Genomic DNA, 17427 nt, shown 5'->3' with positions numbered 1-17427 from the left:
GTTGACGTCTAACTTTGTTGCCGTCAAAAAACATGTCATAAAATCAATTGCAGGACAGTCCTTGCTTATGTTAAAAACTTAACTGTGCAGTTTAACAAAGTGATCTTTTGTTGATTCTTTTTACTATTTAGAAATGACTTGTACCATGGTTTATATGTCCAATCTAATCAATAAATCATTTACTACTAAAAATGTATATTTGGTTAAAACAGTTGATAGAGCAGAGATCAAGGATAGATAACCAGAATCACAAGTTACTGTTACTGACTGCTAATAACTTACAGATTTTCGCAAAAGAGTGGAGGAACTATGATGTCACTTTGTAGGCTTATCGGCTTCTAGCATAAAACTGGTTCCCTCGATAAAATCCCTATAGGATTTTGCCATAGGCTTTTCGAAGATTGCAAATAATAAGCTCTGTGTTCAAAAACTGTTCATTACACTTACACGTTTTGTCCAGCCGGATAATCCCCACATAAAAATACAACTCAGAGCACTTTTTGGATCTTAAATGCAAACACAAGAACTAAAAAAGCTAACATTAGGCTATAAATAGACTACAGCGCCTTTAGGACGTCAGCACCACCCTGGTATAGACAACTTTTCAAGCTTATTATTACAAATAATGTCCATGACAAAGAGTTAATCTTGATTTAATATATTATAATCCAAGTTATATATTATAACAAATAAATACGCAAAAACACATAGACCTACGCACTTTTTTCATCGTTTCTACGTGGGAGATACATTTTGTTTTGCTTTACGATTGTCGTAAAAGTTTTAAACTATATGTATAAATGTGCCTACATAGTACTATCAGAAATGAGGCGTGAGGGACAAGTCTATATGCCTGCATATTCCATGATGGATTGAGAACAGCATTCAATATTCTTTTTATGTCACGAAGTACAGCGGAGAGCAGCCCATACAGTCACATATGCTATACATTTTAAGGAGCGTAAATATTGCAGTCATGACAGAGTTAAATGTGTTCAGAGGAAGAAAAAAAAACAACGAAAAATCACTTGATCACGTTAAAATGATTATTTTTACACATTTATTCAGACATTTGCATTACTAAGAGCAGGAAGAAACAGACTGGACTGATAAGCAGTATCTTCATAATATCGTTTAATTAAAATAAATGTTTTAAAATTCAATCTTTCTCGACAGCCTTCACAAGTGAAGGAATTATCTACGCACAATTTGAATTCCCAATTAGAAAAATACTACAAACTATAAAATACTATTCATGAAAATACTTAAAAAACAGACAAATCCAAATGCCTAACGCAAGCAGATCAGTTCAGCTTGATGACGCATAATGTCTCCGACACCGCCTGTAGTCCCATTTAGCAACTTGTCCCAATCCAACTTTTGATTTAGCAACCTGATAGCAATGTTCTTTTAAAGAAGTGTAACTTATTTTAAAAATCAAGAGTGTGATATAACTGATGTGTTTTATGTCATAGAAAAAAAATTAAAATTAGCTTAAGTTTGTGTGAGCCACAAACCTTATTTAAGTGATTTTACTGAAATCCCATTGAAAACCCATTGACTTTGGGACGAGGGAACCGGAACTGCTAAAATGGGAACTCGCTTTCGGGTTTTTGCATACAAATTGACGTCATAGTTCCTCCGCTCTTTAAACTGTATAACCTGTAAACGCATGATGACATCCTGTGATGCATTACTAATGCTCATTCTAATAACAGAAAAAAACAAGTATCTATTAACCTCAAATTCTAATAACTTCCCAGTTGATGTTAAAGGTGGAGTAGGTGATTGTCTTCAGGAACATTTAAGTTGTGTGGTGAGGAGTGGTGAGTGGGGGCATCTCTGGGAAATCTCTGGGGGCCCCAAAACTGTGTGGGCGCCTGCACATAATTCTGTTTAGTAGCCCAAAACTTTTAAAATTTCTGAATGAATATTGGATTTACTTTTGCATGCTGGAGGAAGGATGACAACATGACTGAAGTATCATTTAAGTATTTTAGTCATACAAAGCTGATGTAGAGTGTGTTGCTTTACGAATGGGTTATATGCACAGAAGTGTTGTTCAGCCACTGAAATCTTCCGGCGAAAAGGTTAGGGCCAACCACTAAGCATACTGTAGACGCTTTAGGACAAAGAGAATGAGAGAGACCAGCGATCCTTGTGTGCATGAAATATTGCACAGTATTACGAGTTTTGCTGCTACACAACTGAAAACGTGCTAGATATAATACAGTTTTAGGTTGAGAATTGTAGTATTATAAAGTACTATAAAGTTTTCTAACTGGTGAATGACATAATCTATTGGGTTGTCTACTGTCACCTTTAAGGTGCGCATTGGTGATTTCAGGCGGTCTGGCTTTGGATGGCAGGGGGACTGTGTTTCAAAGGCATTATGCTTATGGATAGCATTTAGAGAGATCACCCACTGGACCTTTAAAGGTTTTTAAATTGATGAAATAAATTGCCATTCTACCAAATAGTTCTTGTCATGAGTAAAATCACATCCACCATCAGGAAGCAACATCATTGTCTCTGTTAAGATCATTTTGCTTGCACAATACAAGCAAAAAGTAATGCAACTTTTGATTGATTCTCCCCTTTTGCTACAAATGAGTAAAGCTGCATATGCTAAGTGCATGGAGTCTTCAACATTCCACACTTCTTTTTATTATATGAATACCTTCTGTAGATCTTCTATATATTTAAAGTGTACTTCAAAAGTGTACTTTTTTAATTTCTGTTTGAAAGCACTCTAAAAATGGCATAAAATAGTGCACAAGTGTGTGATTTGGGACACACCTTAACAACTGAACACTGTAGCTATTTTAAAAATGCAGATTTCCTTACTTCCTGAAATGTGTTTTTGTTGACATGCAAAGTTTCCACCTGACAGTGATGGTCTGATATATATTTTTTGAGTCACAGACTAGATATGATTGTTTTAAGGAGATGCTTATCAAATGTCAGAGAAATCTGTGCAAGCATTTTAGGGGGATTTCTGGTGGTGAACTTACCAGATAAGACTGCTGTAAGCATTTGTGAGATGAAGTGTAAGAGAAGACCATTTATTGGACAACACTGTTCAGTCACGGCCGAAATTTGGCTCATTCATTCATTCATTCATTCATTCATTCATTCATTCATTCATTCATTCATTCATTTTCCTTCGACTTAGTCAACTTAATCATAAGGGGTCGCTACAGTGGAACTCTCACATTCACGCACACACTCATACACTACAACCTAGTTTATTGAATTCACCTCTAGCGCATGTCTTTGGACTGTGGGGGAAACCGGAGCACCCGGAGGAAACCTACGCAAACACGGGGAGATTATGCAAACTCCACACAACAATGGCAACTGACCCAACTGAAACTCAAACCAGCAACCTTCTTGTTGCAATGTGACAGTGCTAACCCAAGAGCCACCGTGTCGCCCATGGACAGCAAATGTAATCAACCATATTATTGTGCAGAGTTATAAACAGACTTATCTTTCTCTATTGTAAACATATGTTTTATTGTTGACACCAAAGGTCTTGTCTTCACTTATTCAAAACATATTCAGCTCTAACTAGGAAGAAGCAAATTAAGCAAATGCCAACATGATAATCTTTATTTAACCAGGTAAGTGGGCGACGCAGTGGCGCTGTAAGTAGTGCTTTCGCCTCACAGCAAGAAGGTCGCTGTTCGAGGCTCGGCTGGGTCAGTTGGTGTTTCTGTGTGGTGTTTGCATGTTCTCCCTGCATGCGAATTGGTTTGTTCCGGGTGGTCCGGTTTCCCCCACAGTCCAAAGACATGTGGTATAGGTGAATTGGGCTAATTTGTTCATAGTGTATGAGTGTAAATGAGTGTGTGGATATTTCCCAGGGATGGGTTGCAGCTGGAAGGGCATCCACTGCATAAAAAGCATGTGCTGGATAAGTTGGCGGATCATTCCCCAGTGGTGACCCCAAATTAATAAAGGGACTAAGCCGAAAAGAAAATGAATGAAAGAATGAATAACCTGGTAAGTCAATTGAGAACCAGTTCTCATTTACAATGACAACCTGGTCAAGAGGCAACATAAAAAGTAGAAACGAAGCAGCAGGGACAAAATACCATTACAATTTCACAAATGCAGATAACACCATATAAAAGCAAGGAAAAACTAAAAACAACAGTGATCTTATACTATTGACTGGATTGAATTTTTAAAGTATGATAGTGGTTGATCGTGTTGAGCTTTAAGGCTATACAAAGGTTAATAAAACTGCTAGAGCGCAGATTTGGACATGTTTTCTGAATGTTAAGAAGTGACTATAAATATTAAGGGTGTCACGATCCTCCAAATCCTCGATTCGATTACATTTTCGATTCTAAAGGCACGATTCGATTCGATTTTCGATAATGAATAATTAATTAATTAATGACCAATTAATTATTTGTAGCCTACCGTTTAAACTACCTGACCTGCATGGTCTTTGTTTAACCGATAAACAAATCATACAGTAAATGAATAAAGGCAAGATACACACATAATTACCACCTGTCAATCACTTTTTTCTGCGGGACTCGTGAATAGGCAGTGATTTGTGTCGTTATAATGGCATCGGTAAAAAAGACGCACAACCAACAGGAACCAGCCAACAGTATCTGAGGTGTGCGCTAAAATGACTAAGTACAAGTGAGTGAAAGATTGAAGCAGTCCTCTGACTGCCTGGACCTGCTGTCTCGAGCGCATGGCTGTGTGTGCGTCTGTGTCTTTGTGGTCACGTGATGTGCATTTTCAGAGGTAGAGAGGAAGGAGGGCTGCTCAGAAATGCTACACGCCACTGTGGATGTCAAATTGTTGTCGTTCTAAAATGCCATTTAAAAACAAAGACAGTGTAAACAGGGCCTGAGTGTGTACTTTTCACGAGCGGATTTGCAACGGGGGCGGGCGGAGGATCGCGATGCCGGTGTTGTCTATCGGACGAACCGTACGTAATACGTACATAGCAGAGCTTGCAAAACTGTGTTTTTTTTGGTCGACAACACGAACGTTGTCAACATAACTCACTGGAAATCCAAAATGCTTACACACCGACGACTTCACTGAAAGAGGAGAGGGTTTAAGTTCTGTCGACGGGTCTCCTGCTTCTGCAGTTTAACAAGCACTTTAACAAGCCTGTTTTTTTTTCCCGCTTGGCAAGCCAAGCTGACGTGACATGGGGGCGTGGCAGCATCGACGATTCTATTTTTTGATTCAATAATCGAAATTGAGCATAAATTTCGATAATCGAAATCGTGACACCCCTAATAAATATAGTGGAGTTTTCCCAATAAGAGTTTTGTAAATGAACAGAAACCATTGAGGTGACATGATTGAAGAGAAGGCCAATACCATGAGGAGTACAGCTTTCAGTGATGAATATTAAATGGCGCACCAGTAACAGAACCAATTGCTGCATGGTAAATAACATTCAGTCCATGAAGGAGATTTTTTGAAGCTGATCTGTAAATGAAATCCCCATAATCCAAAATTGGTAATACTGATAATTTGACCAAATGCTGCTTTGAAGAGTGCGTAAAGGAAGATTTGTTTCTGTAAAGAAAATCAATTTTCAACCGACCTTTTTGAGCAATTAATTTATGTGAGATTCAAGTGACAGTTTACCATCCATCCAGATTCCAAGATTTTTGTAGCAGTCAACATAATCAATCTCAGTACCGTCCAATGAGGCATAGACAGCATGCAAGAGGTGTCACTGCGAGATTTACTGTACGATAATAACAGTTAGCACAGGATTATTATTGTTTTAACTTGTTTGCCTTCTGCTGTTATTCAATCAAAAACATGCAGTTGTAATCATTGTAAAGTAGTGCTATGGAAAAATTATTAAGAAACTATGTCAAAGTTATCATTGGTTCTCTGGATTTACAGTTAAAGATTAAATTATTCACCCAAATTATTTTTCAAATACCCCACTCTAAGAATGTATTGACCTCGACAGTTTTTACATTTCTGTTTTAATACATCCAAACTAATAGTTACTAAGAGAAATTTCTTCACAAGAAAAATATTTTAGGAAATTTTGTGAACATTTTCTTGCTCTGTTAAATATATATGAAAAATCGAAATTTCACAGGATGCCTTTATATGTATCAACTTTATATGTTTTGAGTTAAATGTTCATTATGTACAGTGTGTATATATATATATACTATATATATATATATATTTATATATAAGGGGCGAGGCAGTGGCGCAGTAGGTAGTGCTGTCGCCTCACAGCAAGAAGTTCGCTGGGACGCTGGTTTGAACCTCGGCTCAGTTAGCGTTTGTGTGTGGAATTTGCATGTTCTCCCTGCCTTCGTGTGGGTTTCCTCCGGGTGCTCCGGTTTCCCCCACAGTCCAAAGACATGCGGTACAGGTGAATTGGGTTGGCTAAATTGTCCGTAGTGTATGAGTGTGTTTGTGGATGTTTCCCAGAGATGGGTAGCGGCTAGAAGGGCTGCGTAAAAACTTGCTGGATAAGGAGTTAGTCTAAACACAGAACATTTTATATTGAACTACACTACCTGACAAAAGTCTTGTCGTCAACCCCATTTGTAAGAGCAACAAATAATAACTTGACTTCTAGTTGATCATTTGGAAAAGTGTCAGAGGGTAGATTTGTCCAATAAATCATCTGTTGAACTGAATCCCAATCATCACAAATACTGCAGAAGATCTACTGGATCCCACATGGACTCAAGATTCTCCCAGAAATCAGTCAGGTTTGGTGAAGGAAAAATCATGGTTTGGGGTTACATTACATTCATTTATTCTCCACAGGAGAGGGAAAATTCTTCAGCAGTATAGCGCTCCTAATACTTCAGCCTCCACATAAAAGTTCCTGAAAGATAAGTAGATCAAGGTGCTCCAGGGTTGGCCAGCCCAGTCACCAGACATGAATATTATTGAGCATGTCTGGGGTAAGATGAAGGAGGAGGCATTGAAGATGAATCCAAAGAGTCTTGATTTACTGCAAGAACGCTTACTTTGCCATTCCAGATGACTTTATTAATAAGGGATTTAATTCATTGCAGAGATGTAATGATGCAGACCTCCAAGCTCATGGGAGTCATACACAATATTAGCAATGTCAGACCTATAATTAAAAATCAAGGCATGATCATATTTTATTTAGTAAATAAGTGTAATCTAGAGTCTTTGGCTTTCCTATAAGCCACTTCTGATACCAATTGATCAACCAGAAGCCAAGTTATAATTTGTTGATCCTAAAACTTGGATTGGCGACAAGACGTTTGTCAGGTAGTGTATAATCATGTTCTGCAAATATATGTTCTAAACAATTATAGATTTTTTTATTATGATTTCTCTTCTAAAACTAGAACATTGGCTTTGCTTTGTCTAAAAACTAATAATGTTTTCAGTTCTATTTTGGGACCTTTTTGTTCTATTATGCAAAAGATTTATTTTAAATGTGGAGGAGATGTAATGAGTAGTTTACAGAATAAAACAAATATTATGTTTTACTCATACGCATAACCCATACTGCAAATCCAGAGACACTAAGAATTTTCAAGGGGTCTCTCAATTTTTTTTCCATAGCTGTATGTCCTTTGCGGTCCTGTGTGTTTGTGCTTGAGGTATCATGTGAGAGTCTCCTCTTATATCCAAGCATGGAAAACCACATTGTTTTGTGGGAAGTGGTATTCCCAGCACGTATACAAGAAACTCCACACGGTCAGATCAGGGAAGGTCATCCTCTGTTCTCTTTAGTGCAGTTTTCAACTGGTCATCTGTGAGAAGACCTCAGCCGGCACTCCATCTGACCCATGGGGAAGCAGCCACCACAATTTATGGGAATATTTACGGAACATTTTCCTCCCAAAGGAGAAATCTGTCAGATTCAGCCTGGTGGTTTACTCAGCCGCTCCTCTTGGAATTGTCATCAACGTGTTTGCCAGCTATTTTTGCGGAAGATGAATGTCCTTTGGAGAGTTAAATTAAACTTTGTGAAATTTAGAAAGGATGTCATGAGTGATTGACCTCTCTCGTTGGCAGTTTGATATTCTAGTTAGTATGCTCTTCGGAAATCACTGTCCCAATTCTAAAAAGTTGGGACAGTTTGTAAAATGCAATGAAGTCAAATATACACTACTGGTTAAAAAGTTTGGGGTCAGTTTTTTTATCATTTATTTTTTTTAAGAAAATTATTTCGTTCATCAAGGCAGCATTTATTACATGTAATTTTTAAAAATATATATTTATTAAAATTTTAAGTAACTGCTTTTTTATTGTATGTAGTTTCAAATAAAATGATTACTCCAGTCATTTTTGCTTTTATTACTATTACCATTAATAATAATAATAATGAATATTAGAGTGATTTCCAAAAAATCATGTGACTCTGAAGACTGGAGTAAATCACTGGAATAAATTATTAAAGTAAATGATAATCTTCTTTTAATGAGTTATTTTTTTAATGCAATAACATTACACAATTTTACAATGTGTACTGTACCTTTGATGAAATAAATGCAGTCTCGGTGAGGAGGAGAAGCTTATTTTAAAACATTTAAAAATCCTACTGACCCCACACTTTTGACTGATAGTGTATGAGATGTTTCTAGTGCTGCATTTGATGGCTGTAACACACTCCACAAAGTTGTGACAAAGGCAAACATAAAACTGTAAAAAGTTATATCATAAAAGTCCACATTTAAGAAAATGATTTGATTTATGGCCCATAATTTGTGAAAAAAATAAAATAAGGCTGCACGGTGGTGCAGTTGATAGCATGATCACCTTACAGCAAGAAGGTTGCTGGTTCGAACCTCAGCTGGGTCAGTTGCCGATTCGTGAGTTTGCATTTTCTCCCTGTGTTCGTGTGGGTTTCCTCTGGGTGCTCCGGTTTCCCCCAGAAGTTCAAAAACATGTTGTATAGGGAAATGCGTGTGTATGGATGTTTCCCAGTGATGGGTTGCAGCTGGAAGGGCATTCGCTGTGTAAAACATATGCTGGATAATTTGGTGGTTCATTCCGCTGTGGCAACCCCAGATTAATAAAGGAACTAAGCCAAAAGAAAATGAATGAATAAAATGAAACAAAATAAAACCATTCTCAATGCAAAATTACACATACTTTTGGATTTTCACCAACTACTTTTGCTAATACAACAACTATAGTAATATGCAAGTTTTCTACAACTAAGGGGTGTATTTGTTGGCTATATTTGTTTACCCTTTGCCATTAGATGAGGTGTGAGAAATTTAGTTATTAACAGTGTTGGTTGTAACATATTTAAACACATTAAGTAGCACAAATTAGTTAGTATGATTAATCAGATTACTTTTTAAAAGTTACTAATAAAGTAATGTATTTCCAAGAATATATTAACTAAAAAAAAAAAAAAGTCCAAAAAGGGTAATTTTCCATCCAGCTTTCATCTGCCTGAGGTTTACCCCCTTCACATTTTACTTTTTGGTAAAAAAGGGCTGTGCATTTTTTTCATCAGTTGATATTATTATTATTATTATTATTATTATTATTATTATAAATGTATTCATGTATTAATTTATTTACTAGTTTATTTATTGATTTATTAATTTATTATGATTATTACTATTATTATTCTTGTTATTATTATTAGTAAAAGTAGTTTTAGTAGTAAGGCAAGGCAAGTTTATTTATATAACACATTTCATAAACAATGGTAATTTAAAATACTTTACATAAACAGGAATAAAAGAGACAGGAAAATAATTTTTTTTAAAAAAATTAAAACCGATAAAAACAGATTAAAATGTGTTAAAATGTTTTTGTCATGATCCCCAGCAATCTAAAAACCATGGATCGCTGGAAAATAAGCACTATAAATAACAGACTACAAGTCCTCCATTTCATGGACTAAAACTCCATACATGCACTCTGCTCACACACACGTTCCTGATCCTGACTTATTGCATCCATACCACCGGAGGATTGTCAAGGACTGATGTGCTGTAGAACGGAGTGATGGTAATGTCAGGATCAGGAACGTGTGTGTGAGCGGAGTGCATGTATAGTCCATGAAATGTCAGATTTGTAGTCTATTAGCGATAGTGCATGTTTTCCAGTGATCTATGGTGTTTAGATTGCTGGGGATTGTGACAGTTTTAAAGGAATGAAAAAGAAAAGAAGAACATAATATTTCGATTTGTGAGATGTAGCACAGCAGTGCTTATTTAGTTAAGGCACAGCTAACAGATGTGTTTTCAGTCTTGATGTGAGTGTGCCTAATGTTGGAGCACATCTGATCATTTTTGGAAGCTGATTTTAGCAGTGGGGTGCGTAGTAGCTGAAGGCCGATTCACCCTGTTTTGACTGATCTCTAATTTAGTTGTAACAAGCAAGCCTAGCCCAAATGAAAAATGTAATGCAAAAATGGTAAGATATTACTTTCCTTTTTAGTCTGTATATTACTTTTAAAAGTAACATTCTTCAACACCAGTCTCAATCTGCATGTGCTACTGCAGGATGGTTTCATAGGTACAGAGTGAATGTGCTTGACTGGTCTGCCTGCAGTCTCAAATGGAATATTTCTGGCCCATCATGAAGATCAGACATTGACAGCCACCGACCGTTGAGCGGCCCACTGGGCAAACGTTAACAGTTAATAAACTCAATTCCCAAACATTCCCAAAACTTGAAATAAAAGGAAAGTTGATATAACACCATGTTAAATATCCCTCTGTCCCAATATTTTTGGAGTGTGTTTGAAATTAAATTTGTAGATATACAATTCATTTGGTCAGTAAAAATGAAAATATTTTCTTTGTACAGTTGTCAAAAGCACATGTTGACTTTACAACACTTTATAAAGTGTCCAGCTTTTTTGGAATTTGTGTCATTTTGTTGCCAGAAGTTGTTTTTTTGGTGTAAATAGTTTTATTTTGGGGTTTTATTTCAGTCTCTTGTTTACGTCTGCTTTAGCCTGAAGAGATTATTTATCCTGAATGGGGCTAATATCTCAGTTCATTCCCTTAATCACTGTCTCTCGGATGGGGGCTTTAGCCCAAGAAATCTTGGCGTGTGGGGAGGGTTGAGGACAGTTGCAATAGAAATAAACTCTCATTTCCTGCAGTCATGGGAATATGACCCCACCTTAAGCCCCTCTGCATGTGCTACAAATCCTTCTGGTCTTCTGTGTCTCTCTGGACATCTCAACAGCATTTTTAATTGGAACTTTGTTAGGAAATGGGAATTGGTTATTTTTTTTTTTTTCTGTCAATTTTTCCCCCAGTTTTTTTAATGTTATATTTATTGTATTTTTGTTTGTTTTAAAGCACAAAGAAAACACATAAGCGACAAGTAACAAAACAAACACAAAGAAAATAAATAAGAAAAGTTTTTTTAATTCACCTATAGATCATTTTAATGTGGTGATGCTATTGGCCCGTGAACATTTCCTGCTTGTTATCAAACTATTTTAATAATTAAAAATAATTAAAATAAAAGGTGAGAGATGTAGTTATTTTACTTCTCTAAAGTTAAAGAAATCAACAATAAGGAAATAAGTAGACCATTTTAGTTATGATAAAACAAAGTTGAAGCAACATCACAAAATATGAAAAATGAGCAATAATTCTGAGTGATGATTGGCCGCTGGAGAGTATGCAGTGACATCATCAGATTTTGAGCATTTCTCCACATTTATTTACAAGAAGGAATTGGTTCAATCGAGTCGCCACACACTATTATGAATGAGATTTCATTTTATCTCCTTCATAATATAATAATTTCATTATTATGCATGAAATTGATAAGATGAATCTAGATTTGATTCTTCTGTCTTCCCTCATTGTAAACATTCAGAGACACGATTCAGACCAGACTATTATGTCTGTCATTTGGAGGCACAACAAAAAGCCACACATTTACCAACACACACACATGCACACACACACACACACACACACACACACACACACACACACACACACACACACACACACACACACACACACACACACACACACACACACACACACCTGGAGGGGGTTTTATGCCCAACTAGGTTATTGGTTTGAGTTTTAAACCAGTAAGCTGAACCAAAACCTCAAGTTTACGAAAACACCCAGACAAATGTGTTTTAGTTCAGCCATGTTTTCAGTTCAAAATTCAGAAAGATTACTCTTTCTCTGGCACATTTAATGATGTAGTTGAGACTGTTTAACTGACCAGGAAGTGCGTTTGATTCCAATTTTGTCTTACCACCTTCACGAAGGTTGTGCTAAATAAATGTGTTTTAAGTTTGGAAACAAAAGACTTGTTACATGTTTCTGTTTTAGCGTTTTTTTGTTTGTGTGCAACTCATTTTTGTATGTGTAGAAATGTGTGATAAACCTTGTATTCTATAAGCATTGGAATTTTATACATTACCATTTTTATCTTTGGGCTCATTAAGTTTATGTGTAATTTACTTATATATTCATTTATTTTTAGAGAGAGAGAGAGAGAGTTCCATTTAACAAGATAGAAAGCTAATTCAAGAAGAGCTGAATAAATTGATTGACATTTTGTAAACACAATGGATTATATTATTCATTTCTTTCTTGTCGGCTTACTCCCTTTATTATGCCGGGGTCGCCACAGCGGAATGAACCGCCAACTTATCCAGCAAGTTTTTACGCAGCGGATGGTCTTCCAGCCGCAACCTATCTCTGGAAAAGGATTTTATTATATTATATTCTATTATATTCTATTCTATTCTATTATATTATATTATATTATATTATATTATATTATATTATATTCTATTATATTATATTATATTATATTATATTATATTATATTGTTATATTATATTGTTATATTATATTATATTATATTATATTGTTATATTATATTATATTATATTAAATTATATTATATTATATTATATTATATTATATTATATTATATTATATTATATTATATTATATTATATTATATCATTCAATTTCTTTTTGACTTAGTCCCTTTAATAATCTGGGGTCGCCACAGCTGAATGAATCGCCAACTTATTCAGCATGTTTTTACACAGCGGATGCCCTTCCAGCCGCAACCCATCTCTGGGAAACATCCATACACACTCATTCACACACATACACTAAGGAAAATTTAGCCTACCTAATTCACCTGTATTGCATGTCTTTGGACTGTGGGGAAAACCGGAGCACCCGGAGGAAACGACCCCAGATTAATAAAGGAAAATGAGATGAATAATATTTGACACTTTTATTTTACTTTGTTTTCAATCAAACTAATGCAGCCTTGCTGATTATAGACTGAATCTTGTCATTTGTTCCTCAAACTACATTTTGTGTTTTTTTTATTTGTGCAATGTAAAAATGACTTTTTTTCTATGGGTCTTATTTATAACAGAAACCCTGTTCTTTTCTTCTACAGAGATTCGTAAGAGGAGGAAATCACTACGGAGAAAATTTGACTCCTTCTCCAAAGAAAAGAAAGATCGAGGTAAGGGCATTATTTTTTTTTCAAATTTCACATAATAGATAATAACGAAGAAAGAAAAAAAAAAGTTTTGTCTTTGTGATCTGTTATATCGAGTTCAGACTGCATGATTTTAGCCCAGATTTTGACTCAACGACAAGTTTTGTGAAATTGCTGACAAAGGCCTAAAATCACAGGCAAATCACTGCTCGTTCACGTGAGTAACAATTACACAGTGTGAACTATTATAACGCGATCTGAGAAAATTGCCAATGAGTCGCTGACACCCATGGCACAACTAGCATGCTATATTTCTGGAGCTGTCTGTGATTCAAACTCATGCCGTGTGAAATGTAATCTGATTGAAAATAACATCGGCGAGTATCTACAGCCAATAAGAGAGAAGCATCCATTAGTATGGGTATCTGAAGGCCAGCGGGAGGATGAGGGAGAAGTTAAAAGTTCTTCTTTTCAGTCTGTAAATTTGGCAGGAGCACCTGTGTCTGTTTGACGTGTCAGCTGAGCAATATCACAACCAGGTCCAAAACGAAAAAAGTTTAACAGAAATTGCTAATTCCTTTTAAAACAATAAGAGCAAAATAAGTAAATTTTGTACCCAATTAAAGTCTTCTTTCTCATTATAAAGTTAATAACACACGATGTACTACATGATCTCATATTGTTTCCATGTCACTTCTCCCATGTGTTTGGTTTGTGAGATGTAGTTCGCAGACTGAGACAAAGTCTCAGCAATTTTTCCTATTGTAAAGTCATGCAGTTTGAAACCTCCTGTCACCAATCCATCTTGCAGTGTAAACACAACAGTGACAGAACGCTTGCCCAGATAGTCATGCAGTGTGAGAACATCTGTGACAGGACTACTTAAAAAATCGTTCAGTCTGAACTATTAAATAATAATTAAATAATAAAGTGTCTTTGCATCTACCAACAGCCACATACTGTAGTTATTTAACTGCATGATTAGCAAACTAGTCTGGCTCCATTCTGTTATATAATGGTCACTTTTCGTGAGAGATAAAATCTGTCCCACCCTCCATTTTTCTTGTTGAATATCTAACTTTTAAATGTCACATTAGAGCAGTACCATGGGCTGAGAATGGCGATTTTTACTGTCTTTAAGTGTCCTGTGTTTGTCAGGCAGCATTCCTGAACCCTTTGGTCTTCTCGTCTTCTTTTCACAAACAACCACCAGCACATACAATGCACTCAGTCAGAGAGTTTCTCAAAAGCATCATGAGGTTAATAAGATCTGAGATTCACTGCCGCCAATGCTCTGTACAATCATCTTCGATTACAATGCTTTTTGAAAAACACAGCACAGGTCTGTTTTTTAGATTAATTTAAACCACAAACTAATGACAGTGGAACTGCATTTCACATTTCATCCAGATGTCAGCTTACGTAACTCTATCTGTCTTTCTGATGTCCTCGTTAAACCATTACTACTGCACTACTAAACATCTTTCTTTGGTGAACCCTGATGGTAGAATAGAGACTTATAAAAGGCTTTTCCTTCTCTGAATCCTTTGACTCTGATTGCCAAGACACAGTTCTTGCAAATCTCTTATAGTCCTTTAAGACACACAGCTTTAAGACTTTAAGACGCAGGACTCTTCACATCTAATGTAGCTTTACTCCCAACAATCTGTGCATTCCTTCCAATCTTAGCTTTCTGTTTATTCAACATTGATTTTTAAAGGCTAGAATCCTGGATTTTGACTCACAGTTGGGGGCAAAACTATTAGCCCTCCTGTACAATATTTATTCTTTTACAAATATCAAGAATCAAAGGATATTTAATCGAGCAAATTTTCACAGTATTTTTTACAATATTTTTTCTTCTGAAGAAAGTCTTATTTGCTTTATTTAGGCTAGAATAAAAACTATTTTCTTTTTTTAAGAACAATTTTAAGGTCAAAATTATTAGCCCCCTTAAGCAATATTTGTTTTTATTGGCTACAGAGCAAACCATTTTTATACAATGACTTGCCTACCCTGTATTGCCTAGTTAACCTAAATAACCTATTTAAGCCTTTAAATGTCACTTTAAGCTGAATACAAGAATCTTGAAAAATATATCGTCAAATATTATATGCTGTCATCGTGGCAAATATAGAAGAAATCAGTTAGAAGTTAGTTTTTACAACTATTATGCTTGGAAATGTGTTGCAAAAATCTGCTGATTCAGTGAAAAAAAGAAAACCCATATTCAAATGTTTTAATGCAAATTAAATTTTAGATGTGCTGACCTTTTAATGGGGTGGTCCACTACGATATCATATTTTAAACTTTAGTTGATGTGTAATGTAGCTGTGTTAACATAAACAACATCATTGAATGTAAGACGCTCAACGTTTAAAGCAAATGGAGACATTGGATTTTACAGAGTTAGCTCAGCAAAACCTACAGGGAACGAAGTTAGGGGACTACAAAAAAAGTACATCCAGGCTAGTGTAGTGAGATCACAAACGCTTCAGGTTACATGCATTCACCATGCGCAAATACCCAGCGCCCAAACGCTGCTATTTCCACAGAGCTTCTTCTGTGTCTGTATTTGGGCTTCCAAAGGACACGACACAAAGAGAGAAGTGTTTAAAGTTTAATGTAATTACGTTCCAGAGAATTATATTAAATATACAGCTCTAGCATTTGACAAAGGACTGCTTTTAGAATCTCTCCCAGTTCAGTGGGAGAGCTAAAAAACGGCTAAAAAACTCCGTAAAGAAGAGGCAGCTCCAACCATAATTGTAGAAGCTGTGGATTGTGAGCCACAACCTGTGTTTTTATTTGTTAAAATTGATCTATTACATACTTCGTTTCTAACATTAATGGCATGTTGTAGCGAGGACATAAACAAGGATGTAAACAATGGGAAATGCTGTTTGGCGCTGTAAACAATTTAGCTACAAATTCATATTTATCAGTCTAACTGCTGTAAACAGCCACAATCTTCAGCAGCGCTGCAGTGTCTCTCTATGTGGCCACTTTTCCTGCGTTCTACATCTCAAATAACTCGTAAAACAAATGTGAACATTTCATAATACTTACACTGCTTATAACCCAAATATATATGAAAGACCCTTGTCAGATTTTTAGTTTAGAGAACAGACTTGAGGTTTAGCTGTGTGCTCTTCTTTTCTGTCTGATTCAGGTTCAAACTGATATGGCTAACAGCTAAACTGACTGACAGTGTTTACACAGTGCAAAAGGATATTATGTTAACTGACCAATCAGAGCCTCCTGAGGGCAGGCTTTTCAGAGAAACTAGGAAATATGACATTGGTTTTCATGTTAGCAGAGTGGCTGTATATAATCAAAGTAAAATATTTGAAAAAGAACAGGATTTTTTAAAGTGAAGCATGGGCACACATTGCTTTGCATCTTATAAACAAAACCAAGTCTTAAAAATGCACTCTGGACCACCCCTTTAAAAAGTTTGAGGAAGCTAAGATTTAGGTTTATGGTATAGTATTGCGTGAATATAATGGTTCCGGAAAAATCTATGTAAAATATTTTATATTCCTGTGAAGACAAAGCTTTCATCATCATTACTCCAGCCTTGAGTTCAGACTGCAGGAATTACCATATAAGGATTTGTTGCTTAATAAACATTTCTTGTTACATCAGTACAGTTTTCATATTTTCAACAGTTTTTACTTGTTTTCATCCACCTTTTTTATACAAAGAAAAAACTTTTCTTTGGACAGAAAAAACTCATTATTTGCTTATGAGTATGAGTTATGCATAGAGTTATTATTATTATTATTATTATTATTATTATTATTATTATTATTATTATTATTATTATTATTATTATTATTATTATTGCCATAATAACATATGTGCATAAACAACAATGGAAATACATTAAACAATTCATATCTTATATTTAATAAAATTTAAATAATCTTTCTGAAGCGATTTTACATTGTAGATTGTGTCAAAGCAGCTTAACATAGA

The 17427-nt window shown here is 35.5% G+C and overlaps 1 protein-coding gene across 13 annotated transcripts in view; it reads left to right on the top strand.

Annotated features, from left to right (window-relative positions):
• arhgap36 (Rho GTPase activating protein 36) overlaps window positions 1–17427 on the top strand; it is a 99097-nt gene that overhangs the window by 38752 nt on the left and 42918 nt on the right. For all 13 annotated transcript variants that reach the window (XM_009303441.5, XM_068222327.2, XM_073906689.1 and 10 more), the window contains one exon: window positions 13402–13470. In XM_009303441.5, coding sequence (XP_009301716.1) covers window positions 13402–13470 — 69 coding nt within the window. The remainder of the gene's footprint in view (window positions 1–13401; window positions 13471–17427) is intronic.

The sequence above is a fragment of the Danio rerio genome, chromosome 7 (assembly GCF_049306965.1).
Source record: "Danio rerio strain Tuebingen ecotype United States chromosome 7, GRCz12tu, whole genome shotgun sequence".
Classification (NCBI taxonomy): Eukaryota; Metazoa; Chordata; class Actinopteri; order Cypriniformes; family Danionidae; genus Danio; species Danio rerio.
The sequence above is the reverse complement of the archived record's forward strand: the minus strand, read 5'-3'. Positions and strand labels throughout refer to the sequence as shown.